This window comes from Chlorocebus sabaeus, chromosome 22 (assembly GCF_047675955.1).
Source record: "Chlorocebus sabaeus isolate Y175 chromosome 22, mChlSab1.0.hap1, whole genome shotgun sequence".
In the NCBI taxonomy this organism is placed as follows: domain Eukaryota; kingdom Metazoa; phylum Chordata; class Mammalia; order Primates; family Cercopithecidae; genus Chlorocebus; species Chlorocebus sabaeus.
Window position 1 is genome coordinate 44,547,991 of NC_132925.1, and position 27,948 is coordinate 44,575,938.

Genomic DNA, 27,948 nt, shown 5'->3' on the forward strand with positions numbered 1-27,948 from the left:
AAAGTGCTAGGAGTATGGGGATGAGCCAACAAGCTAAGCTCCATTTTATCTCTTTAGAAATGGACTGATGCCCAGTTCAGTGGCTCATGCCTGTAATCCCAGCACTTTGGGAGGATGAGGGGGGAGGATCACTTGAGCTCAGGCATTTGAGACCAGCCTGGGCAACATGGCAGAAACCCCCGTCTCTACAAAAAATACCAAAATTAGCCGGGCATGGTGGCATGTGCCTGTAGTCCCAGCTACTTGGGAGGCTGCGGTAGAAGGATCACTTGAGCCCAGGAGGTTGAGGCTGCAGTGAGCCAAGATCATACCACTGGTCTCAAGTCTGGGTGACAGAGTGAGACCCTGTCTTAAAACAATAACAACAACAACAACAAATAGAACTAAAAAAATAGATTGAGTTGCCTTGAGATCAAGCAGCAGGGAAAGAGAGCATTGCCTTTACACAGCCTGGTGAAAAGGATCCCACAGAACTATGTTTACATCCAATGTCCTTCCCTGGTCCTGCCGGAGGACCTAGGTCTTTAAACAGCCTGAGAAGTATCATCATGATCTCTGGAGTCATATTCATGGAAGCTGGTAATCTAAAGGACCTTTGGGGTATCTAAATTAAGCTGCCCTTTTTACAGATGAGAAAATCAAAGGCCAGGGAAATTAAGTGATGTATCTGAAATCACATAGATGCTCAGAGTTACAACAGCAGAGAACTCCCTTTTTGATCTCTCTCTCTTTCAGTTAAGAAAAAGAAAAAGAAAGCCTGCAGGGCAGCCAAGGATTGAAGATCCAACAACCAGGTCTCTGCTCTGCCCTGGTGCATTCAGTCCCAAAAGCAGGAGCGAAAGCCCACTGACTCACCTAATAGTCAGGGCGGGGCACGCTGCTCTGGCTTACATAGGGATTTTGCATCTGGCTGTCTCTGGAGGCCGCTATCCTGACCTTAGGAAAGATGCTCCCTTCTGCTCCAACATTGGTGAAGCCTGTCGACTGCAGTTTTAGATTTTGAAAGTCTTCGTCAATCAAGTTCTCTTCTTCAATATCCTTCTTTTTGTTATTTGATCTGTAATCAGTAAGAGGAATTGGGATTTGACAATGGCAGAAAGTTTCTTGAAGTAAATGTTAACGTTCTTTTTAAAAATATTTTCAAATTCTGAAATAATTTCACATTTATTTGTAAGTTACAAAATACATATATTACAGTGTTCTCACACACTTATCACCCAGATTCCCCAATTATTAACATTTCTGAACCAATTAAGAGTAAGTTACATAACCAAAGAACACCAACAGTTTTTTTATGAAAGAATAAGTTGCAGACTTGATGCCCCACTAAGAATGAAATAAAACACTTCATTATTTTCTTCAGTGTAGGTTCCCTAAGTTTAAGCTCATAAGCTCTGAGTATCTACAAAACCTGGACTTCAATGCTGATCCAACATAACCATCTAATTCCACTGGCCTCATTCATATTTTGCTCATAATATTATTATTCTTAAGTGTGCTTTTGAATTATTTCTGGAAATGACAATAGAGGTCAAAGAGAAAAGATAATTTGTGATACAGCATTTCATTCAAGCAAAGTCAACATCTAAGAATCACCTCGGTGGGTAAAATGAGTAAAATAAGTTCAAAGACTTGAAAAGAGGCTGGGCTTGGTAGCTCACCTCTGTAATCCCAGCACTTTGGGAGGCCACAGTGGGCAGATCACTTGAGGCCAGGAGTTCGAGATCAGTCTGGCTAACACAGTGAAACCTCATCTCCATTAAAAATACAAAAATTAACCAGGCACAGTGGCACGTGCCTCTAGTCCCAGCTGCTCGGGAGGCTGAGGCAGGAGAATCGCTTGAACCTGGGAGGTGGAGGTTGCAATGAGCCAAGATCACGCCACTGTACTCCAGCCTGGGTGACAGACCAAGACTCTGTCTTAAAAAAAAAAAAAAAAAAAAAAAAAACAAGAACAAAATATTTCAGGAACCTAAAATCTGTTTATCCTCTCACATTGTAGTGGAAAACTACTTATTTTGCCAAAATATAAGACATGAAGTAAATGTTAGAAAACAGTAGCTTTAAAAAATCAAAGTGGATCCCCAGTTGGCACATGTAGAATGGGAAAGAGATCACAGCATTTGCCTCCCTGTTAATGGGAGGACCTTTAGTCTATCTGAATATCTGTTGAATGAATGAACTCTATTGCCCTTTCTGTAAGAGAAGAGACCTTAAGGCACCAAGCTGAGAAATAGCCTTGCAGAGATAACACATGTGTGTTTGTGTGTGTGCGTGTGTGACAGGGTCTTGCTCTGTCACCCAGGCTGGAGTGCAGTGGGGCAATCTTGGCTCACCGCAGCCTCCACCTCCCAGTTCAAGGGATTCTCCTGCCTCAGCCTCCTGAGTAGCAGGATTACAGGGGTGCCACCACCATGTCCGGCTAACGAAATAACCTTTCTTAAAAAAAGTTTTAAAAAACCCAGGGGTTCAGTTGAGGTTGATTTTAGACCATCTGTAGCAGAGTCCTGGACAGGGAAGTGACATGATGAAAACTGTATTTCACAACTTCAGTAGAGTTAAATACTATTACATTAACAAGGAGTTTTTAATGACATAAGAAAATAGTTGCTATGTCATCTTACGGTGTTAAACCAAAAAAAAACCTCAATCCAAAATTTTAAAAACACAAAAGATACAAAATTATGTATATAATATTATTTTAAAAGATAGAAATAAATCTGGAAGGTTACATCTCAAAATGTTAGTTGCCTCAGCGTGGTGGGTTTTGTGAGTGATTTTTAAATTCCACCCCTTTACCCACTGCTCTATTTTCTTGATTTTGTTCCATGATCATGCTATTGCTTATATAATAAGAAAAAAACTAAGGTAAGGAAAAAACATTAGTGGTATTAGAAAGGCCTCTCCTTATCTCCCTTCTCTTGCCCAGGAGAGGATGAATGTGTTTGGAAACTAGAGAGTGTCATGCTGGTGGTGCTGTGCCACAGGAAAAGGCCACTTCTGGCAGGGGTGGTGGCTCATGCCAGGCTCATGCCTGTAATCCCAGCACTCTGGGAGGCCGAGGTGGGAGGATGGTTTGAATCCAGGGGTTTGAGAACAACATGGGCAACAGAGTGAGACCCCCATCTCTCTATAAAAAAAAAAGAATTAAAAAGGACACTTTCATCCCATACCTTGCTGTGATGATCAATGCAATTATCATGCTGAGAATGACAACACCAGCGATGGTGCCCACAATAGTGAGGATCAGCTGAAATTCTGAAAGGGAGAAGAAAATAAGAACAGTCTCCAGCAAGCCAGCCCCCAACTGTCTACTGAACAGGTTCATGTATTCCCAGGGACTCCTAGCTGTGAAGACGATCAGGCTCTGGTCTCCAACCCTCCAGGCCCGGTTGGGTAGTTGGCCTATTTCCTTTAGCATCCGCCCCTCACACCTCCTAAACTGTGCCTTCAGAACTCAATTGGAACAGGCAGCCTTGCCAGACAAAAGACTGTAAATACAAAGGAGGCCGACGGTGGCAGGGTCTTCCTGGACTTTGTGGGGAGTGGAGTACCAACTGAGGGCCACACCTCCCTCCTTACCTCTGCTGCCTTTGCCTGCCCTCCATACCTCACCTTACTGATAAGCTAAGGAAACCAGGTTGGAGTTAAATGTCACTGCTAGAGGAGCCAGCTAATGGCTTGATAATAACATCAATGAGGGAAGAGCCTAGACATTCATTATCACCCATTCTCCTCTCCTAACTCTGCCCTGGTTGGCGCTATTGACACCTGACTGTGGCTATGAGACACAATGTAACAGACACACCAGACTGCAAACACCTCATGTGAAAAAACTGTGAGATAATTGGTTTATCTTTTTTTTATTGATTCCATGTTGAAATGATATTTTGGCTATATGAGTTAAATAAAATATATTCTTAAAATCAACCTCATCTGTTTCCTTTTACTTCTAACAATTTACTTGAAATTTCTAAAATTTCAAATGAAATGTGTAGCTCACACAATATTTCTATTGCACAATGTACAACACTGCTCTAGACCTCTTTGTCTCTTTCTTTTATATGACTTTCACAAATGCCACCTTTAATGTGGATTCATGGGGCCATAGACTAGCAAATCTGGGAAAGATCTCAAAGTTTGTTTAGTCCAAACTTCTCATTTTATAGGTGTGGAAATTGAAAGCCCTGAAGAAAGACTTAGCAAATTATTCCTTGCAATAAAATACAGTAAAAATGGAGAATGTCACTCATCACTATCTTCATGGCTGGCAGGAAGGCTGACAGTAATATTTCCTTCATCTTGGAAGACTGATCTTTAGTTCATTATGTACATTTTAGAATATAAAATGATTGAAAATTTAAAGCTAGTATTGTCTTAATCTGGTGGGGGTGGGGCATGGGAGGGAACAGAATTTGAATTTGCAGCAAAATATCCAAAACCAGTAAATAGCTCTGAGACAAAAGGATTTGAGTATTTAAATGTCTGGTTTCTAGGTCTGCTCTTCTACAACCACCAGAATTTTTGGAATGTACTGGTCTTTTATCTCTAGTAGCAGCAGATAATGCATATGTAAGCTAATGTAGGAGATCAATATAATGCTAAGATGCCCTTCTCTGGTCTCAAGCAAGTCCAGAGGTACCAGCCCACTCCTGGGGCTGAGTTCTGTTATTTTCTACGGCAGAGGGGCTGCTGTTCATAACCTAAGGGTGGGCATGGCATGGCAGGACCCAGAAGGCAAACTGGAGGCAGACGGTCTCTCTCTTTATGAAAGAGGACAGAGACTTTGAAGGACTGGGCAGGATGTTGAATGGGGTCACTACTGATTTCTCAGATGTTTAATAACTTGTTTATAATAGCAAGACTTTCATACTCACTGTCCTCACAGTTGAGTCCGCTGTAGCCAAATGCACACCTGAAATACAGTGAGCGATAGGAAACTGTTAAAGAGCCCCTATGGGGAGCGTGTCAGAGTTCCCACCCCAATCTCCACCTCTTCCTTTCCATCTTCCTTTTATTCTGTCCTCCCTTGCTTTTTTTTGCTCTTTCTTTTGTCTTCCTTACACTCTCATTCTTCCAGGAGACCACCTTCCATGGGGTTCTGGAAAGGTGAGGGGAGTATGCAATCCCATGCAGGCTCATTTGTTACTGACTGAACACTCCATCCTCCAGGCTCCAGGAAGATTCTGCAATTCAGGCAAAACTGGACCCAAGAGGGATGGAGGGTAGTGGGATGCTATCAGGCTGTGACACCACATGACTCTGCCACTTATTTGCTGCCCTGTGAGCTGGAGGATGTTATTTACATTCAGTTTCCTCACCTGAAAATGGGAAATTAAGACATTTCCTGACAGTGTTGCTGTGCGATAGGTATTACCTAGTGTGTTTCCTGGAGCATAGATGATGCTCAAAAACTATAGATGATGCTGGGCGCAGTGGCTCATGCCTGTAATCCCAGCACTTTGGGAGCCCGAGGAGGGTGAATCATGAGGTCAGGAGTTCAAGACCAGCCTGGCAAAGATGGTGAAACCCCGTCTCCACTAAAAATACAAAAATTAGCCGGACGCAGTGGCAGGCACCTGTAATCCCAGCTACTCGAGAGGCTTAGGCAGGAGAATCGCTTGAACCCCAGGGGCGGAGGTTGCAGTGAGCCGAGATTGCGCCATTGCACTCTAGCCTGGGGGACAGAGTGAGACTCCATCTCAAAAAAAAAAAAAAAAAAAAAACTATTGATGATGACGAAGATGCTCTGTCTCTGCCAACCTATGCCAGCTTACCAACTTCCTGACTCAACGTCTATATACGTGTTATAAGGTCGCTCTTCTTTGCCTAGCTCCAGCTATGGCAAGACAAAAACAAAGTAATTTTTCTTACTTTTGGCAGTTCCCATTACCATCTTCCTCGTAGCCGGGCACGCACATACACTCAGGGGCCCCGCCATTCTTCTTTATTAAGCATTCCTTGTGCTCTGCGTTGCAGGCATCAGGACACTTGAGACTGGAAGCTTCAAAACAGAATGATTTCTGGGTAATTTTCAGAAACAATCTCTTTAACTCCAAAGTCACATGTGACAACATGACAGTGTTTTTCACATTGTTTCTTCTAGGTAAAATGAGATGCTTATTGACTCCACACATGATGTGTCCCCTGTGAAGCTGGACATGGGTTAGCAAAGGTCCCAGCCATGGTCCATATGTCTAAAGTCAGAAGTCACATCACTCAGACCCTGAAATGCACGTGGAAGCTTAAGCAGTGAATTTTGTTGCAAAAGGAGAGAAAGTGGAGTTGTGAAGAACATTTAAAAGCAGGTGAAACACTTACCAACACAGAAAGGGCTCTGTGGGTTAGTCCTTTGCAGGCCAGGTTTGCAATCACATGCCAAACCATTGATGCATTCATCCACAGCCTGCTTACAGCCATAATAATCACACCTAGAGGTCACTGAGAAGCACAAATAATTTTAAAATATATTCAGCATGACAATATGGATAAGGTAATTTGTGAAAATTACTCCACCCCATTGCTATTATACTTCGCATTTTAATAAGTTTTGGGGCCAGGTGCAGTGGCTCACAGCTGCAATTCCAGCACTTTAGAAGGCCAAGGCAGGAGGATCGTTTGAGCCTAGGAGTTCAAGACCAGCCTGGGTAACACAGTGAAAAAATTTAAAAGTTAGCTGGGCATGGTGGCAAGCTCCTGTAGTCCCAGTTACTCAGGAGGCTGGAGTGGGAGGATCACTTGAGTCCAGAAGTTCAAGGTTACAGTGAGCCATGATCATGCCACTGCACTCCAACTTGAGTGAGAGTGAGACCTTGTCTCGAAATATAAAAATAAATAAATAAATAAAAATGGGTTGGAAGACATTAGGGTTAAAAGATGAGTCTGGGCTGGGCGTGGTGGCTCACATCTGTAATCCCAGCACTTTGGGGGGCTGAGGCTGGTGGATCACAAGGTCAGGAGTTTGAGCCCAGCCTGGCCAACATGGTGAAACCCTGTCTCTACTAAAAATACAAAAATTAGCTGGGTGTGGTGGCAGGCACCTGTAATCCCAGCTACTCAGGAGGCTGAGGCAGGAGAATTGCTTGAACCTAGGAGGCAGAGGTTGCAGTGAGCCAAGATCATACCATTGCACTCCAGCTCTGGGTAACAGAGCAAGACTCTGTCGTGGGAAGAAAAAAAAAAAAAAAAGATGAGTCTGAGAATGGATTAGGGGGAGAGAATAGGAGTAGTTAGAGTCATATGGCTCCTCTCTACTAAACATCCCAAACTGTAACTGAGCCTCCTTCATCACCTGCCACATGAAAATGCCTCGGATTAAAAGCCTAGAGCAAGAGATTCTACAATTTTGGGCAAAGAAAATGATTTATCTTTGCCACTGAAGCCAGAAAACAGGAAAAAGTATTTTCCGGCTGGGTATGGTGGCTCACACCTGTAATCCCAGCACCTTGGGAGGCCAAGGTGGGCAGATCACCTGAGGTCAGGAGTTCGAGGCCAGCCCGGCCAAAACGGTGAAAACCGTCTCTACTAAAAATACAAAAATTAGCTGGGCGTGGTGGCGCATGCCTATAATCCCAGCAACTTGAGAGGCTGAGGCAGGAGAATCACTTGAACCCGCGAGTTGGAGGTTGCAGTGAGCCAAGATCATCCCACTGCACTCCAGCCTGGGCAACAGTGTGAGACCCTGTCAAACGAACAAACAAACAAGCAAGCAAACATTTAATAGATGAAGAAAGGAGTCTTAGAAGAAGCAAAAAGAAGGATGAGGGAGGCATGAAGGTGATTAGGAGAATGGTAGATGCAGGCCCAGGAAGAAGGAACATCTAGAAGGGAACGATACTAGTGTCAAATGCTATAGAAAAGTCAAATAAGTTGTGGCCCAACGGAGGATTCTGGATTTGGCAGCCAGCCAGGACTGAGAACCAGCTGCAAACACCTCTTCCCGGGACTAGCCCCAACGGGTCACCTCTGGGGTGAGGAACTTCTGATGACTGCTGCGGTGGGTTGACTGCAGTCATGACATCAATTTACTCACACCTTTCTGTACCCCATTGGCAGGGCCCTTCCACACTGTGCTTGGTCATGAGAATTGCTTTAGCCAACTGGACAGTTGTAACTCTGATGTAAGCAGAGCCTTGAGAAATACTTGTGCATTTTACCCCCTTGCTTCTCTTGAAATCCTTTGGATGGGTCTGCTGAGAAGAAGAGACCGTGTGGAGCAGAGACAAACCAATCATCTGACCCAGCAGCTAATGGCAGATGCTTAAGTGAGCCCAGCAGAGATCAATTAAGCCTGGCCCAGATCAGCAGACTATCCACTTGAGCCCAGCCCAAATTCAGACCCAAAAAATTCCGGGGTTGCAATAAATAAATGATGGTTGTTTTTGGCCACTACCATTGTAGCACAGCAAACGCAAATTGCTACAGCTACGTGGTGGGTTTGTGTGTCAGTCTAAAGGGGAAAATAGTACAGGTAATGCTTGGTCTTGCTCTATTGCCCAGGCTGGAGTGTGGTGTCATGATCTCAGCTCACTGCAGCCTCAACCTCCTCGGCTCACGCAATCCTCCCACCTCAGCCTCCTAAGTAGCTGAGACCACAGACCTGCACCACTACACCTGGCTGATTTTTTGTATTTTTTTGTAGAGATTTTACCATGTTGCCCAGGTTGGTCTCAAACTCCTGGGCTGAAGGAATCTGCCAATCTTGGCCTCCCAAAGTGTTGGGATTACAGGCATGAGCCACCATGCCCAGCCATAGGTAAAACTTTCTGTAATCATTTGGAAAGCTGTAACTCCACAGAAAGCCCCGTTGTTTCTCCTTTTTCTTTCCCTGTCCAGCAGGGGTTTGTCTGGTCATTTATACCTTCCTAGAGAGGAACACACTGGTCAGTTTGATGACTTGGAAGATAGCTGGAAAGAAGCAGAGGGCAAGTGAGCAATAAAAGGGAAGAAGAATTGGTTAAAAAGAAATTCAGAGACATTTGTCGGTTCAATGATGCAGTTCTTGCCTCCTTTTCACATACAATGAAAAGGTTTACAAAAAACGGTAGGTAGGTCTTCAGGTAAACTTTGAATAAAATTATACGATACTTACAATTATAGCTTAGAATGCCGCTTGAGCTGTTTTCAACTGCTTGATTAATTTTATCACTCACAGTCTTCTCATTGTCACTTGTGGTTTCTGTCAAAATTGTTACTATTGTTACATTAACAATCTTGTCAGCAGCACGCATTTCAGATCTTGACGGCGGAGATGTGCTAAAAATGAGATGAATCTGCTGTCACTTAATGAATTGAACTGAAGAATCAACAAATAAGTCTTCTAATCTCCCAGACTCCCGAATCTCCCGGCCCTAGTCCTGACCCGCTGTCCTGTCCCTACGATTGGGACCCACATATGGAGGCCAGGGGCTGCAAAAAGATGGCAATGTACAGGCTTAGAGGTCTCTGTTTGATGTGTATTCAGAGGAAACCCATGGTGAAAACAATATTCTGTTGGAAAAAACAGGAAAATTGTGGATAATCATTTTTGGAAGAATTGTGAATCATCATTTGAAGGATCTAGGAGCCTAGAGCTAACCAGAATTAGAACAAGTAACACCTGAAATGGGAAATTGTCACTTTCTGTAGGACAGCGAGAGTAGATCTTGCTGAACTGTTAAATCTCAGACTGGTTCTTTGAGAGAGACAGAGGGGCGCGTGTCCCTCCCTGTGCACGGAGAAAGCAGCAACCAGCCATAGAGAGCCTGGATCACTCCCAGAGAGGACCAGGAAGTCAGCAGGCAGCTTCAAAGTGGGAACATGATTGGGCCTGGACACACACGACCCAGAGGAGAAGTGAAAAAGAGGGCCGGGGCTGCGGGAAACATGAGCACATACTACCAAATCCTACCCGCAATATGAAGTGCCTGCCACAAGCAAGACATTGTCACTGTCTCTCTCTCTAATCAGCACTGCAGTTCAGAGCCCTAAGCACAGCTGTGCAATTATTTCATTGTCCAAAATGAATCAAGCGATACAATCACTGAGACAGGGGGAAAAGGGACTTTTAAAAACTTCTTCACTATCTGATTTGTCGCTCTGTGCTATTAAGCCTCAGGATATATTTTTGTTGTGTAAATTTTTTTTTAACTCCTTTTTGACTTTTACTTTTTTTTTATTTTTATTTTATTTTATTTTTTTGAGACAGGGTCTTGCTCTGTCACCAGGCTGGAGTGCGGTGGTGAGATCACGTCTTACCGCAGTCTCGACCTCCTGGGCTCAGCTGATCCTGCCGCCTTGGTCTCTCAAGTAACTGGGACCACAGGCACGTGCCACCATGCCCAGCTAAAATTTCATTTTGACTTTCAAATAAATGCAGAAGCCTGAAAATATAGCCAACCTATTTAGGCAATGTTTGCAGCCACCTTGGGTCCTCAGAACAATCAAGAAAAATGCAAAACATGAACCAAATTCCATTTTTAGGCACAATCATCTCAAAATGGAGTCCAAAAAATGAAATGGGCTTCAGCATTGTAATTTAATATTTTCTACCATAATTCATTCATGATGGGATTTGGTGGTGGGCGGGGGGCGGGGAGTGGGAGTGGAATGTAATAGGGCAGTGAGAAAGGTGAACTTCATAAAAATTATTCTATATTGGTTGAAATACATGGTATAGCTTTGCACTGGGGCTAGGAAAGCAAATGCCATCCAAAATTTATTCGTTAAAAGAACCTACAGGTTTATACTCTAATTCAGGAGGCAAGACGTTACACCTGTGAAATAGTTAAAGGGAACACTGGAGCCACTGCACACTTGAGTATAAATGACGAGGTCACTAGGCTTGGAGTGAAGACATGAGGTCCAGACCCTTGTGGCCCAAGACCAGTCAGCTTCTCTGGGCACGAGTTTTAAAGAGAGGTTTTAAAGAGAGAAATTCTGAGGATCCTTCCAATTCTAACATTGCTATAGTAGGAAAGAGCTTGGGGAGTCAGAGGGGAGAGATAATTTTGGGCTGGAGCCTAAGAAATGCCTTTCTAGGTGAGCCCCAGGTGCATTTGCCCTGCAATGGGCCCTGAGGTGGGGGAAGTAGTTCCCTCCATGCCTCTGAGCTCACGGGTGAAGGTTTGCCTCCAAACAAGCTTGGCTCCCTTTTAGCAACTCCTTAAGAATCAAAGGAGTGCCACAGTTTTGGGGATCCCCCAAATGACCTTGTGGGACCAGCTCTCCATCACACTGCAGGGTCCCATATTCTAGAAAGGAAACAGAATGGTGTCGAAATCAACTATGTGCCAGGCACTGCGTACAGGGAATCTTCCAGATGTTATCTCAGTTACTCCTCACAAGGCTCCAGGGAAGTTGATCAGATTATCCCAATTACACAGATGCAGTGACAAAGGTTCCCAGAGGTTAGAACACCTGCCTGGTCACTCAGGGATGAAGTGCCAAGGCCAGGATTCAAGTACAGGTTTGGCTAACTCCATTCCAATTTCACCGTTCCTGTTTGTATCCAGTCATCCCCTACACATGAACTGGCTGTTGTCCACTAAACCAAACCTAATCCCTAGAAACAATCCACAGCCCTCCAGCAGCTGTCTGCTGTACACCTCCAGCTACAGAGTCTCTGCGTTTGGGCCCAGCCCGTCTGCTTGCTGCCAGCCTCCCACTGTGCAAACTGTGCCTCTTCACTGCCAACCAGACTTGCCCCTCATTCAAGACCAAGCTAGAAATCCATCACTTTCAAAAGACCTCTCTGAGATTTTATACACAAACTCTCTCTCCCTCTCTCTCTCTCATTCCACAAAAGATTTTTAAAAGATTTTTTTTTTTCAGGCCGGGAGCAGTGGCTAATACCTGTAATCCCAGCACTTTGGGAGGCTGAGGCAGGTGGATCATGAGGTCAGGAGTTCGAGACCAGCCTGATCAACATGATGAAATCCCGTCTCTACTAAAAATACAAAAATTAGGCCGGGTGTGGGGCGTACACCTGTAATCCCAGCTACTCTGGAGGCTGAGGAAGGAGAATCGTTTGAACCCAGGAGGTAGAGGTTGCAGTGAGCTGAGATCGTGCAACTGTACTCCAGCCTGCATGACGGGAGTGAGATTCCGTCTCAAAAAAAAAAAAAAAAAAAAAGATGTAGATGTAGTGCCACTATGTTGCTTAGGCTGGTCTTGAACTCCTGGCCTCAAGTGATCCTCCAATTTCAGCCTCTCAGAGTGCTAGGATTACAGATGTGAGCCACCATGCCTGGCCTCCACAAAGGATTTGATATGGCTTATAAGGATAAATACAATAGTAAGACTTAAGATGTAAATAGTGCATTGCTACACGAGGACTGCTTTTCCTACCTAACTTCGTTTGTCTTAGAGCATTCTTTCCTCAGCCTGAGTACTTGTGTATTAATGTGCTTCAGAGGAGGCTGAGATGCAATTGCTAATTTCTTGAGAATCTTCTTCCTCTTTATTTCCCTAAATAGCACCCAGCACTTGCCATTACCTATTGCAGTGCTCAATAAGTGCTTGTTCTCACTGCAGAAAGAGCTCACCACTGACCCTTCAGTAGCCAGGTGTGTGATTTGGGTGTTCTTGTCCACCTCACACTTGCCATATGAGGGAAGAGATGATCACGGGCCATTCAGTCTCCCCCTGGCCCGCTGGAATGCACATTCCAGGGATTGACTAGGTATGGTTTGCAGCCATGGGATCAAGACAAAGAGATCCAGATGATGTCCTGGGCCACGTGCACAAGTTGTTGCACAGCCAATCACAGACAGAATCTTGCCTTCTGCAGGCCACAGCCTGCCCAGAGTTGGGGTGACATCAGAGGCAGGGCCAAGGCACACAGTCCCCTTTGCAGTGCTCAGACTGAGACTGACCCTCTCCTCTTAACTTGTGACTTGCCACAGAGGGTCTTAATGTTACACGCAGACCTCAGGAGAAGCTCGGAAGTTAGATAGACACACATCTGCCTCCAAAGTACCTCAGCAGTCCATAACAAACTTACCTTACATTAAGAATTACAGTCTGTCCATAAACATATGTGCCAAATACACCTTTAAACTGTGGAGGAAAACAGATTTGATAATAAGTAAAAAACAATTTTTTTCACATTTTCTACAAATTAAATGGGGCAGAAAAAAATAATACTCTATCTAGCTTTTAACAGGATCCAACTGGGTAGAAAATGGACCCTGGGGGACTTCTTAGGGCCTGAGCTGGGACTGCCCCTACAAAGGCTGCGAAGAGGACCTTGAAGAAAGTAAGCTGTCTCTATTTTCCTAACTCTATTCTAATGGTTGCAAGGGAGCTCTGGTGCATCCCTTCTGGATTACAAATCTCCCAGGAACTATAAGAATGCCTCATCCCCTCACTGGTTTCCCCAGGAACATCAAACCCTGACTGAGATCAAGTCTTTAATCTGATCTCTGAAGACCGGGGCATAAGGCCTGTAACTGGAGGGGGCTTTTGTGACACTCACACTCAAAGTCAAGTTTGAGGAAAGTAGTGCTAAGTGACCATTGCTCAGTAAACCACATGAAGTACTTCAGGGGTTCCCTGGAAGTAGGACCACATTGATGTTGCTGTCTTCAATGTACTGAAACCATCCATGCTGGCAAATTTGAAAGCAGATCCGAGATGAGAGGGCAAGTCACTGCCAGCTGGCCCACAGGGCAGAGGTGACATGGCAAAGGGGCAGAGCAAACTCTGTGACACAGCAGCCACAGATTCTATCCTAGCATTGTCAGGTACTGGCTGGCTGTGCAGTCGGAAGCACTAGCTCTCTTTGCACCATCTGTAAAATCATTTCCATGATACGTTTTTTACATGTTACCAGTTCTAATAGTGATATAATTTCAAATTGAGAGACACTGTCATGGAATAAGACTTCAGCTTTAAAAAATGTCTCTCCATCTCTACTTCTTTTTTTTTTTTTCTCCAGGCGGAGTCTTACTCTGTCCCCCAGGCTAGAGCGCAGTGGCATGATCTTGGGCCACTGCAACCCCCACCTCCTGGGTTCAAGTGATTCTCCTGCCTCAGCCTCCTGAGTAGCTGGGATTACAGGCGCCTGCCACCACGCCCGGCTCATTTTTCTGTATTTTTAGTACAGATGGGGTTTCACCATGTTTGCTAGGCTGGTTTCAAACACCTGACCTCAAGTAATCTGCCCGCCTCAGCCTCCCAAAGTGCTAGGATTACTCGCATGAGCAGCCGTGCCCAGCCTCCACCTCAACTTCTAAGACATATTTAAGGCTAATATTTTTTCCTTTAAAACTGAACTTTGAGCTATATTGGCTGGATGCTCTCTGAGAGTCCTTCCGGGGCTAACATCTGTGGCTGCAAAATGGAAAGACCCTTTCCTTTCATGCTCGCTCACACGTGTGCACTCGGTCACAGTAACCTAAACGATGGGAAAGTATTGCTCATGCCAACATTTTTGAAAATGGGAAAAATAAGTAACAGATATTCAGATATAATTATTCTTCTAGACATTTTTTTAAAGCCAGACTAGTATGAAAATGTATGCAAATTTGAATATAAAAAAGAAAAACAACATCTTTAAATTTTTTCTCTTTCATTCTGTGGAAATAATTTATTTCAAAACTTCATAATATTTGTCTGTCCATTTAAAACTGTATTAATAGCTTATAAAACAATGGGTATGGTATGGCTGGAGCCAGCTTCTGCAGGCCCTCTGCCATGCCAGGCCAGGTGCAAGATGATGGGGTGGTCCAAGGGTCCCAGGGGAGAGGCCTGGGCAATGAATAAGTGGTGGCACCGGTGGAGGCACTCAGGACAGCTGCTGTTTACCAACCAGTAAAGGTACATTTCACTGTTTGAACAACTGGTACCATGGTACTAGCGTGAACCACCTGAAGACCAGCTCTACTCTCTGCAACTCAGTGTTAGAACAAAAGAATGTTTCACAGAACGGAAAGCTGGAAAATACTTACGAAGTCAGTAATTTTACTATGCAAATCTTGATAGGCCACAGAATGTTTCTTTTCTGGATCAAATGTTTCTGATACGTTCACTAAAATCATCCCAGGGAATACCTTTCCTGAAAGTTAAGCAGAATCTTTCTGTACTATTTAATGAAAAGAGGGTCATTTCCATTTTGTTTTAAAACATAGATTATTTTTTAGAATTCCCAACATTGTATAATGACACTACAGGAAATCTGGAAATATTTTTAAAGTTATGCATAATCCCACCCAACCTGGCACAACCATTTTCATTTTGGTATATTTCTTTCCGTTCACAGTTTACATCATTGTTGTAATTCCAAATTTATGCCACATTTCTTTTTTTCTTATTATATAATAGGTATTTTCCAAATCGTTGCCTAGTCTTTTTTTTTTTTTCTTTTTTCAGAGAAAGAGATAGAGAGACAGGGTCTTGCTCTGTCACCCAGGCTGGAGTGCAGTGGCACAACTGGCTTACTGCAGGCTTGAACTCCTGGGCTCAAGGGATCCTCCTGCCTCAGCCTCCTGACTAGCTGAGACTACAGGTATATGCCACCACAGCTAGGCAATTTTTTAACATTTGTAGAAATAGGGGTCTCAGTATGTTGGCTAGGCTAGTCTCAAGTTCCTGGCCTCAAGTGATCCTCCTGCCTTGGCCTCCCAAAGTGCTAGGATTACAGGTGTGAGCTCCTATGCCTGGTCTCATAACCATCATTTTTAAAGGTTGCATAATATTCTATGAAGTATATGTTCCCTTCCTTGATGTAATCATTTTTTGTTATTGGACTTAGTGCTTTTAATTATTTAAAAGGAAAAGAAAAAGGTTGCAATGAACATCTTCACACACAAACTGTTCTTCTGTATTTGGGGTCACTTAGAGTAAATTCCCAGAAGTGAGATTATTAGTGCTAAAAATATGAGCATTTGGGGGGCTTTTGATATATCCCTAAGCCAGTGGGCAATGCAATGCATTAATTTCTTATAGAATTGGCTGCTCTGGAAAATGAAGATATTTCTCATTCATAAAACAGAAAAAAAACAGAACTAGAACTCAGACAGTCAGTCCTCAGACCTTCATTGCACTTTTGATGTTTGATCTAATCAAAACATCATTATGCCCCAGGTGTGTAAATGTACTCCTGAAATCCATTTTTAGAGCTGAAGGGCTCTTATATCTCTAAGAGGGGGATCTGATGTTGTGGAGCAAACAAATCTTGTGACACAGAACTGATGATCAGGTTCCCAGGGTTGCTGGACTATGTGGTCTTAGATAGATCACCTTGTTCTACCTCAGTGTCCCTAAGTAACAGCACTTTTCTCTACTTTGCTGGCCTTTGTTGCCTCCACATTTTCTTTATCTCTGATATTTTGGAATCTCCTTTTGCCATCATTTTGAGTTTTCGATTCCACTTTTAGTATGAGATACAGAGCTCAGACACGGCTCATCCCTTGTAACTCACCTTTCTTACACGTAGAAGAGTTGTAGTAATACCCTTCTAAACACAGGCAAAAACGTGTATTATGCAGGTCAACACATAATGAATTATCTTCACAAGGATCATCTTGGCAAGGATTGCTGGGACCTTAGATGGAGTAGAAAGAGATTAGAAATCCAGAGAAATGACAATAAATAACAAGAGGAAATGTATTTTTTCATCTTCTTGCCTCCCTTCTGGGCCCTTTCCATTCCTTGGTTGTGTTACTCCACAGCACACTTTTGGAAGAGTTAAAAACAAATATTTGCTTGCTTAGGTCTCTAGAGAGTTGTTTCTGAAATTCTAGAACCAAATATAATACTCGTCAATAGTAAAGATCAGAGATTAGTGGACAAGGGCTTGCCCAGAGAAAGAGAGATTGCAGTCTTCTAACTCCAAGGAGTCAGGAATCTTCAGATCTCAAAGTCCCCCCCAGAACCTTGAAGCACAGTCCTCTAACACAAGGTGGGGCTCCCCAAAACATTCTAGATAAAACGTCTTACTTTTAGAAAGGTATGAAGAATTGAACAGCCAAGAAGCTCGGAAAAGAAACTAGATGTCATATTCTGGTAAGCATACCTAGGAGACATAGCCATAAAAACAGGAATGGGACAGGAAAGGAGAGAATGTGGATTAACTCAGTGAAAATTCTAAGAGGCCATGAGAAGACACTCCAGCCTCTGGCTTTCTAAGTAGATCACTTGAATAAATGGTGAAAATAACACTGCAATGGGTTCTACACTGCGGGCCGAGTCTCCCAGGCCAAGCAGAGTGCAGTATCTTTCTCTCTCTGGGAACTGATGAGGTCTGAGGAGGAGAGTTAGCTCAGTGGTCCAACGGTGATCTGGGCTGCCAGTTTTCTTCATTTCTGTCAAGTGGAATGATTCTGAGCTGCGATGGCAGAATAGCTTATGTGTTTGATAACCTTCAAAGCTGTCTTGAGAGTCTTACAAACCTGTATGTAGAAACCACTGATTTCTTTAAAAGCTGTATGTAAGGTACGATGTGTATAACATGCTCTCTTTTGTGAATAAAAGAAGGGGAGGATTATACACAAGCAAATATGTATGCTTATATTTGCATAGGTAATTTCAGGAGGGAGATACAAGGAACTGGCCACAGAAGTTGCCTCTGGGGAAGGAAACTCGGGGTCTGGGTCCTAGGGGTTCAGGATGAGAGCGAGATTTAATTTTTATTGCACACGATTTGGCCCTGTTTGAGCTGCTTTTTCCATAATCATAGGCCTAATTTACTTCTTTTAAAAAATAAAAAGTAAAATAATGCTGGTGAGAATATGGGGCAACAGGAACTCTCATTCATTGTTTGGTGGTAATGCAAAATGCCACAGCCACTTTGAGAGGAAAGTTTGGTGGCTTCTTACAAAACTGAACATACTCTTACGAGAAGATCTGAGAGTCGCCCTCCTTGGTATTTAACCAAAGGTGTGGAAAATTTATGTCCACACAAAAACCTGCACATCCACGTTAATATCAGCTTTGTTCATGCGTGCCACAACTTGGAAGCAACCGAGATACCGTTCAGTAGGTGAATGGATAAACAAACTGGTACATCTAGACAATGGAATATCATTCAGCACTCAAAAATGAGCTATCAAGCCATGAAAAGACATGGAGGAAGTGCATACTACTATGTAAAAGAAGTCAATCTCGAAAGGCTACATACTGTATGATTCCAACTGTATGAAGTTCTGGAAAAGGCAAAACTATGGAGACAGTAAAAAGATCTGTGGTTGCCAGGAGTTAGAGGGGAGGATGAAAAGTGCAAAGGATTCTTAGGGTTGTGATCCCATAATAGTGGATGCATGCCATACATTTATTTGTCCAAATTCATAAAATGCATAACATCAAGAGTGATCTCTAATGTAAACTATGGTCTGTAGGTGATAATGATGTGTCACTGGAGGTTTATCAATTGTAATAAACACACCGCTCTGGTAGGGGATGTTGATAATGTGTGTGTCAGGCCAAGGAGTATATAGGAAACCTCTGTACCTTTCTCTAAATCTTGCTATGAGTCTAAAACAGCTCTAAAAATAAAGTCCATTAACATTATTTTTTTGAGACAGGGTCTTGCTCTGTGCCCAGCCTGACACAATCTTGGCTGGCTGCAACCTCTGCCTCCAGGGCTTGAGTGGTCCTCCCACTTCAACCTCCTGAGTAGCTGAGACTACAGGTGTGTGCTACCACACCTGGCTAATTTTTGTATTTTTCTTTTGTAGAGATGGGGTTTTGCCACGTTTCCCAGGCTGGTCTTGAACTCCTGAGCTCAAGTAATTCACCCACCTCAGCCTCCCAAAGTGCTGAAATTACAGGCGTGAGCCATCATGCCCGGCTTCCATTAACAATATATATATATATTTTTTGAGACGGAGTCTTGCTCTGTTGCCCAGGCTGGAGTGCAGTGGTGCAGTCTCAGCTCACTGCAACCTCCACCTCCTGGGTTCACACCATTCTCCTGCCTCAGCCTTCCAAGCAGCTGGAACTATAGGTGCTCGCCACTACGCCCGGTTAATTTTTTGTATTCTTTAGTAGAGACAGGGTTTCGCTGTGTTAGCCAGGATGGTCTCTATCTGACCTCGTAATCCGCCCGCCTCAGCCTCCTAAAGTGCTGGGATTACAGGTGTGAGCCACCGCGCCCGGCCAACAATTTTTTAAAGAGAAAAAAATAGACTATATAGGATAAAAGGAGGCATAGTTCAGTATCTTATAAACAAAATAAGGGTCACCCCTCTGACAAGGTATGAACCAGTCTTCTAAATAAAATTAATGGCTTCTTTAAGAAAAGCCTCAGCCACCTTGCAAAGATGACTTGGGATATCTTAGGGAAGAGACTGGATGTATCTCCTTCTGGAGATACCAGACAAGTAACTCCCGGGTGCTTTCTCTTCGGCAACGAAGGACAGACTTGTTAGCTTGTTTCATGGCCAGGAATTGATTAAGTCACAGGATGTTACAGCCAGAAGAGATTTGGGGGCTTTTTAGTTTAGTCTCACCTTATTGCAGATCAGTAAGTTGAAGCCAAGAGAGAAATGACTTGCCCCAGACCCCACAGTTTATTCATGGTAGGGCCAGAACACAGGAAGACGGCCTGACTCTGAGGGAACACCTGGCAAAGCAGAAATGGCTTAGAAAACCTCCCTTTCCTGATTCCAGGAGAGCTGTGTCCCATTAGATCCCACTTTCAGAGTGGCCCCTCCAAACATGAAAGAAGACTGGGGAAAGACGTCTTAGATACAGCCTCTGGGCTCTACTTGCTTAACCATCCACTTCTTAAATCTATCAAAGAACATTGAGGAAGCTACCAGAAGTTAAGGGTAGGGAGACATCCACTTGGTCTTTGACCCTGGGTGAGTCATGGCCATCACTGGGTCCCAGCTTTCCCGTCTGAGAATGATAACATTTATCTAGATTCTTCAGGCTCTAAAGTGTGACGATTCTTCTAGATCAAGGGCTAGCAAACTATAGTTCACGAGTCATATCTGACCAACCTTTTGTTTGTTAACTGTGGCTGCTTTCATGTTAAAATAGTAGAGTGCAGGAGTTACAACAGAGACCCCACATGGTCCACAAGGCCATTTAGCCTTTACTGATAAACTTGGTTGATTTCTGTTATAGACTGAGCTTGGGGAAGTGAAGCAAATGGTTCCTGTTTCATCAACTTCTGCTTGAGGTCACTTGTCATCTCTTAGTGTTCCCAGAGCATCTGTCCTTTGGACAATGGCCCTGGTTATGCCTAGGACTGTTTGAACACTGCTGTTGTTTTGCTTTCTATGCCTCAGTCTCAAATTCTTGGCTTGACACAAGTTCCACATTGTCATCAGCCACCATCTTACCTCAAGGGTAGAACTGACTTCTTCCTTAGGTAGACCAGAGAGCTAGATCAGTGGGGCTGAACAGTCTGTGCTTATTTGGACGTGGTCTTCTCAGAGAAGCTGAAACTATTTCTAAAAATCCTCTAGGGAGAGGAAAGCTATAGAGATACCTTTCACAAAGCCTGAGTTCATTGAAAAAAAATACTGCACAGCTAGCAAATAACTTGAGGTAGGATAGGAGGAAAGGAAAGGAGAACACAAGGAAACTGAGGGTTTTAGGATCTCTGCCATCACTACATTGTGACCCAGATTTCAAACCCACAGTTAATTTCCAAGGAAACCTTGGGTTTCTTTAGACCCATTTTCCTAGCCCACCAGAACATACCCACCTCCCTCCCTCCACAATGGTATGCTCCATTCTTGGGGAGTCTTTGAGGGAATCGCCCTTACCTGTGGTGTTTAGGGTGCTGGTCTCCAGTGAAGTGATGCCAGTGGGGGACTCTGATAATTGGTTGTCTTTTGTGGTGGGGGACATTTTATTGTCACTTTGTGTTTCAGAAGGAGCCGTTGTGATTGATCCATCATTTGTAGATGAAGTGGTGATTATGTCAGATGTAGTTAATGAATTTGCATTTGCGGTTGACTCATTGTCTGTAGTAGTAGGTGTAGGAATTGTGGAGGAACTATGTGTATGAATTATGGGGGTAGCTGTTGGGGAAGAAGGTGTAGTCGTGGTGCCAGCAGTTTCAGGGGAATTAGTTTCAGTGGCATCAGTTGTAGCTACTGTAGGATTAGTTGCAGTTTCTGTGTTTCCTAAAGTATCAGCTGAGTGGCCTTGGGCAGTGGCTGGAGGAACAAAGATACCAAGTTTGAGCAGACAGTACATTGAATAACTAATGGCAGTTACTTAATACTAATTCGTATCCAACTCATTCTTTTTTTTTTTTTTTTTTTTTTTTTTTTTTTGGTAGAGATAAGGTTTCCCCAAGTTGCCTAGATTGGTCATAAACCCCTGGGCTCAAGTGATCCACCCTCTTTGGCCTCCCAAACTGCTGAGATAATAGTTATGAACTGCCATGCCCAGCCTCAACTGATTCTTTTCTGGAAAAATGAATATATATGACTATATTAAAAATTAAAATACATGGTTATTTCTAAACACAAAAAACCGCACAATAAATAAAATTAAAAATTAGACAAAACTGGAAAAAATGTTATTGAAAAATATGACAAAGAGTTAATGTTTATTTATTTATTTTAGAAATAAGGTCTTCCTCTGTCACTCAGGCTGGAGTACAGTGGTGTGATCACAGTTCACGGCAGTCTTGAGCTCCTAGGCTCAAGCAGTCCTCCCACCTCAGCCTCCCAAATAGCTAGGACTACAGTTGTAACGCCTCCATGGCTGGCTAATGTTTTTTGTTTTTTAGAGATGGGGGTCTCACTATCCTGGCTAGGCTGGTCTCTTAACTCCTGGCCTCAAATGATCCTCCTGCCTCAGCCTCCCAAAGTGCTGGGATTGCAGACGTGACCCACCAGTCCCACAGAGGAGTTAATATTTTTTAAGTTGAGTACCAAGAAGCAATATTATTTATGCCTGTAGTTGTACAACTGTCGATCTGGGTTTAATATACTTCAGACTGTTCTCAGTGACGACAATTGAGAATGCCACAAGGTGGCGCAGTGACTACCCGGAAGTGGACTCCTTTTGTCTTTCTGCACTTTAAGGCAACTGCCCCCATTTTTCATTACCTTAATAGATTGAGGGAGGGAAAGGTTAGGGTTGGGTAAAGAACAATAAAATAAAAATACCTCATTAAGTGCTTATTATACTTCTTCCAAAATTGTATTCTAGTAGTGTTTTCCCATTCACAATTCTCGATACATTGACTAAGAGTAAGATGAATAAGTGATCTTTGCTTTCTGAGCTATGATGGGTATCAAAGTTGCATTTTCACAACTTTTAGGAACCCCTGGATGCATGGAGTGGTAAACTCTAGTGATTCAGTGATCTATATTTTCTTTTCCTTTTTCTTTTCTTTCTTTCTTTTTTTTTTTTTTAGAGACATGGTCTTGTTCTGTCACCCAGGCTGGAGTGCAGTGGTGCCATCATAGCTCACTGCAGCCCCAAACTCCTGGGCTCAAGTGATCCTCCCACCTTGGCCTCCCAAGTGTTGGGATAACAGGTGTGAGCCACGTTGCCTGGCCCAGTGATAAGTTTTCTAGAAATTTTCATTGTCTCTAAGAACTCTGACCTTAATAGGTTAAAAAAATTATCGAAGGAAAAAGTTTTAGTGAGGAAGCGATTTCTAAACCTTAGGGTACAGAGAACTGTGGAATATGCTTCCTGATTCCCCCATGGGTCTATGAGCCCCTTGAGGGCAGAGCCTGGCTCTTCACCTTGAAGAGGGCTTGGCTAACATAGTCATTCAGAAATGTTGAAGAGATCAGCAATTGCTCTTCCTAGGCAAGAAATACATCACCAGCTGGCAATGTTGACTGCCACTCTTCCTATTCCTGCCACTCAGGATTGTTCTCATCTATCAAGCGCTGGCCCTGCGCCCGACAGTACCTGTGTAAAGTAGACGTAAATGCCCTCATTTGACAGAAGAGCCCGCCAATACTCAGAGAGGTTAAGAAATTTGCCCAGAGGGAAAGCCAGGTCTGTGAGATGACAATGTCCTAACTACCACTTGATTAAAGTTTCGGGGAAGGCCATCCATTTAATGAAAAACCAAGACATCCCCGAGGAGCAAACACAAGAAGAGCAAATAGAGAAAATTGGGGATCAGAATGAAAGCAGTGGAAGCAGAAGTGACCTCCATGGTGCCCTCTATCACTGGGGTAGCAGTGAGAGTGGCCAGGGGCTGGCTCTCGCCATGGAAAACTCTAGACAGAAGAAAAGGGCTTGGCAGATTGTGGGTGCAAACAGCCCCAACCCCACCAGACCCTGAAATTCATGCTTTGGAAATGTTCATTCCCGGCCGATGCCAAAGAACCAACATGTTTCTGTAGATGTGCAGAAAACAAATCAGGACATCTTAAGAGGTTTTCTGCAGGTCTTTGGAATTATGACAAGGAGTTTTGGACTTCTAGGCTTGTTTATTTTGGTTTTAAATTTCTGTTCACTAGGGAGATTACATTTCAGAATGCTCAATTAGTTTGAATAAATGAGACACATTCCAAGCTGACAGCAATTCATTGCTGTGAATAGCCACAATTTTTTAAAAAAACTAAAATATACTTGTGTGCGTCTATGTGTATATGTGTGTTTTATCCGAGGGTTGTACAGATTTTAGGGAAGACAGCTTAGAGCTGATATCCCAGGCTTAAATTATCTAGTAAAAATACCCAAGAGGAATTGTAAAATAACCTATTCTGTTCAATCTATAGATAACAGAAATATATGAAGACATCTGTGCAGTAAAAATAGCTTTAGTCTTTTTATTTCCTTAGGTCCTAAAACTTCTAAATAACACAAGGATAGCACAATGTCCACGGAGGTACAAATCATAGGTTTCAGTGGCAAAATATATGCCCTGACCTGGTTTCTTTCTGGGGAAGGCTCCATAATCACCACCCCTGTCCAGGGCACATCTATAACTGCTTTATTCAAAGCTAGCTGAAAGTCACAATCAAACACCTTTCTCCCAGATCTAAACTCTTCATTGTGATGAGATGTTGGTTCCCAAAGGCACTCAGCAGATTCTGTGGAATAATGCAGTCCTAATCTCTCAGAGAAAGCAAAAACAACCTGGAAAGTTTTGCCTGTTAAAGGCACTTCAAATGTCACTGGCACATTTTTCGTTTGTTTCAGTAAATGCTTGTGTAGCGGTCCTTGCAGTCAAGGTGCTATACAAGGCCTGGGGGTGAGGAGGAACGTAAAGGTGTACAAGAAACACGTCCTGCCCTTGGTTGCTCAGAATCCTGAGATGCAACTCATGTTTGAAGTAGTGATTCCTTACACACACCTCCAAAATCCTTAACGTTACATAAAAAAGCAACTTTAAAAAAATTTTCAGGCCAGGAGCGGTGGCTCATGTCTGTAATCCCAGCACTCTGGGAGGCTGAGGTGGGTGGATCACGAGATCAAGAGATTGAGACCATCCTGGCCAACATGGTGAAACCCTGTCTGCTAAAAGTACAAAAATTAGCTGGGCATGGTGGCACACGCCTGTAGTCCCAGCTACTTGGGAGGCTGAGGCAGGATAATTGCCTGAACCCAGGAGGCACAAGTTGCAGTGAGCCGAGATCGTGACACTGCACTCCAGCCTGGCAACAGAGTGAGACTCTGTCTCAAAAAAAAAAGGCAACTTTTTAAAATGTATCAGGCCAGGTGCGGTGGCTCATGCCTATAATCCCACCAGTTTGGGAGGCCGAGGTGGGCAGATCACCTGAGGTCAGGAGTTTGGGATCAGCCTGGCCAACATGGTGAAACACCATCTCTACTAAAAATGCAAAAATTAGCTGGGCATGGTGGTGGGCACCTGTAATCCCAGCCACTCAGGAAGCTGAGGCAAGAGAATCACTTGAACCTGAGAGGCAGAGGTTGCAGTGAGCTGAGATCATGCCATTGCACTCCAGCCTGGGCGACAAGAGCAAAATTCCATCTCAAAAAATAAAATAAGGCCGGGTGTGGTGGCTCACGCCTGTAATCCCAGAACTTTGGGAGGCCAAGGTGGGCGGATCACAAGGTCAGGAGTTTGAGAACAGCCTGGCCAATGTAGTGAAACCCCATCTCTACTAAAAATACAAAAAAAAGCCAGGCATGGTGGTGGGCACCTGTAATCCCAGCTATTTGGGAGGCTGAGGCAGGAGAATTGCTTGAACCTGGCAGGGGGAGGTTGCAGTGAGCCGAGATCGCACCATTGCACTCCAGCCTGGGCAACAAGAGCAAAACTCTGTCTCAAAATAAATAAGTAAATAATAAAATAAACTTTTTTTTTCAAAAGCAAACCTTAATAGCCACAAAAACTGTCAATATTAATATATCTGGAAGTAGATGGGTGGGAAGGCAGATTGGACGCTCAATTTTTATTCCATATACATCTGTTTTGTTTGAATTTGTTACAGTGGGTCTGCATTACTTGTATAACTTTTTTAAACAAAGAAGAGGAAGTCAAAACCAAAGTCTGAAAATCAGATCCAGGCTGGACGTGGTACTTCACGCCTGTAATCCCAGCACTTTGGGAGGCCAAGGCAGGTGGACCTCCTGAGGTCAGGAGTCTGAGACCCGCCTGGCCAACACGGTGAAACCTCATCTCTACTAAAAATACAAAAATTAGCCAGGTGTGGTGGCAGGTGCCTGTAATCCCAGCTACCCGGAAGGCTGAGGCGGGAGAATCACTTGAATCTGGGAGACGGAGGTTGCAGTGAGCCGAGATCGTGCCATTGCACTCTAGCCTGGGCGACAAGAGTGAAACTCAGTCTCAAAAAAGAAAAAAAAAAAAGAGAGGAAGAAACGAAGAAAGAAAGATCAGATCCAAATGCAGACATGACAAAAAGGGAAATCATAAGCCCCTACTATGTGCCAGGGAGTATCCCAGCACATCAGGCTCTCTGTCTCATTTAATCCTCTCAGTCACTCTTCAGTATAGGGATTTCCCCTCTATTGTTGCACAGGAAGACACTGACGGTCAGAGACACCCCACAGCTAATAAGCGGTGGCATGCTGTCTGAATCCCTGCTTGCTCCATGATTTGCCCTTCCCCCTGGGTTCTCTGGGTCGAGAAACATCTCCACTCCCCTAAGGTACCTTGAGCCTCAATGATTCCTGATTCCCCTACCTCTCTATTCATCTCCTTGGCCTTCCCAGCCAACTTTCCCCTTTCTACCGCCCTTCTATTCTATTTTTTAAAAGTCAATCCTTTTTTAATAGTGGCTCCTGAAAGTCATACAAGCCTCACCAATTCTTCCTTGGTCCTGAAGGCTTGGACCTGGCATCTGCCCCCAGCGTTGGCAGGAGAGATCTGGTGAGCCCTCCCCTCCTGTGCACCTAGGCTTTTCCAAACTTCCCGCATTAAAAGCTTGAAACCAGCTCTCAAAAACTCTAATCCTGATGCCATTCATTCCTGTTCTCTGAAAGGGCTTAATTTCTCTTCATATGTCTGCCTCATCAAAGACTTTCTTCCTTTCTGCAAGCAGCTTCTAGATTTCAACTCATTGAACCTGAAGGAAATCAAATTTCACCCTCGAATATAACTCCCTGATATAATGAGTGTTTTAAATTAAAAACTCTCAGAGGTCAACAAGCGCTGTAAGGACTAACCCACCAAAGAAGAACTATTGCTCCTGTTCCCCTCCCTGTTATGTCATTATCCACTACAGGAAAGAAGACCAAGAAGGAAACCACCCCTGAGCAGACCCTTCGTCAAGATAATGACTGTCTCCAAGGATCTTTAAATTCCAAGGAAAATTATCTACAAGTTCATTTTTGTTCCCAGATCAGATTGTTCTCCCTACTAATCATTTATTGCCCCTCAACAGAATTCCTCTTCTCCCTTCTTCCGTAACTTGTTTTATCAAGATCCAAGCCCCCTTTCTTTCTGTAACTTCAAGATGAAATATAAGCTTCTATACCTCATCAGGAAGTTGGGTGTTCATGCTGAAGGCTCCTGGGTACACACATTAAATACACTTGTATGCCTTTTTTCCTATTAATCCATCTACTTCGTGGCAGTGATTTTTCAGCAAAATTTTAAGCCAATTGGCCCCCACAACCCTCACCTCTCAACGTATTGATGATCTCACCCACATGTGGCCCATAGAACCCTTCCTAACTCAGAACAAAGAGTACATGTCTGAAGTCTAATCAACATGACAACTACTCCCTATGGTTTAGCCTTCTCAAATTCAAGTACATTTGTGCAAGGAGGCTTTTTCCTGCGGTCAGCTCTCTGATTATCATGAGGGGGGATCCAGAACGCTACAGTAGAGAACTGGGTCCTTGGAACTTACTTAGTCCTTCTTATCTGGCCTCAGGAACTCTCAAAGACAAACCTCTGGTTTGCTGAGCCCCCAGGTCTTACTCCATAGGCCACTTCTTCTCCCCAAACCCCCTGAGATGGACTTTGGCTCTGTCACCCTGTGCCATCTCAGCTCACTGCAACCTCCACCTCCCGAGTTAAAGCGATTCTTCCTGCCTCAGCCTCCTGAGTAGCTGGGACTACAGGTGCCCACCACCATGCCTGGCTAATTTTTTTTTTTTTTTTTGTATTTTTAGTAGAGATGGGGTTTCACCATGTTGGCCAGGGTGGTTTCAAACTCCTGACATCAAGTGATCCACCTGCCTTGGCCTCCCAAATTGCTGAGATTACAGGCTTGAGCCACCGCGCCCAGCCCATAGACCACTTTTGCTGCTGCTCTATCTTACCTATCACAGGATAAAATGCCTGTGTCTTTGAGCTGAGCTGGAGAGGAAACTTCATTTATAAAATAGACCGTGTGCTGGGCTGGGAGAATTCGTAGCCGTAGGCCTGCTGATTCTACCTCAAAGACAACATACATGATTGGAAGAATTAAAATGTAAAAATATTCCTTACCTGTGTGTACAAAAAGGAGAGCAAGAAGAGTAAGATGAGTGATGGCTTTCATTTTTGCTGTTCTTGCTTGGTAATCCAAGGAGGAAATGATTTCCCTCCCCGGCTACCTTTAGTTTTAACTGTCTTTCAGGTACAAAGTCCGGTCATTAATTGACGTCAAA

General features: G+C 43.7%; 1 protein-coding gene across 1 annotated transcript; it reads right to left on the bottom strand.

Moving 5' to 3' along the window:
- Positions 1-855: 855 nt before the first annotated feature.
- MUC13 (mucin 13, cell surface associated) lies at positions 856-27,940 on the bottom strand. The gene is made up of 11 exons (XM_038003431.2): positions 27,788-27,940; positions 20,700-21,095; positions 16,403-16,525; positions 14,931-15,037; positions 12,983-13,038; positions 9,092-9,255; positions 6,322-6,441; positions 5,875-6,004; positions 4,878-4,915; positions 3,174-3,258; positions 856-1,057 (listed from the first exon to the last, which is right to left on the bottom strand). The coding sequence occupies exons 1-11, from the start codon at positions 27,837-27,839 to the stop codon at positions 856-858; spliced, it is 1,473 nt and encodes a 490-aa protein (XP_037859359.2). The 5' UTR covers positions 27,840-27,940.
- Positions 27,941-27,948: the final 8 nt, after the last annotated feature.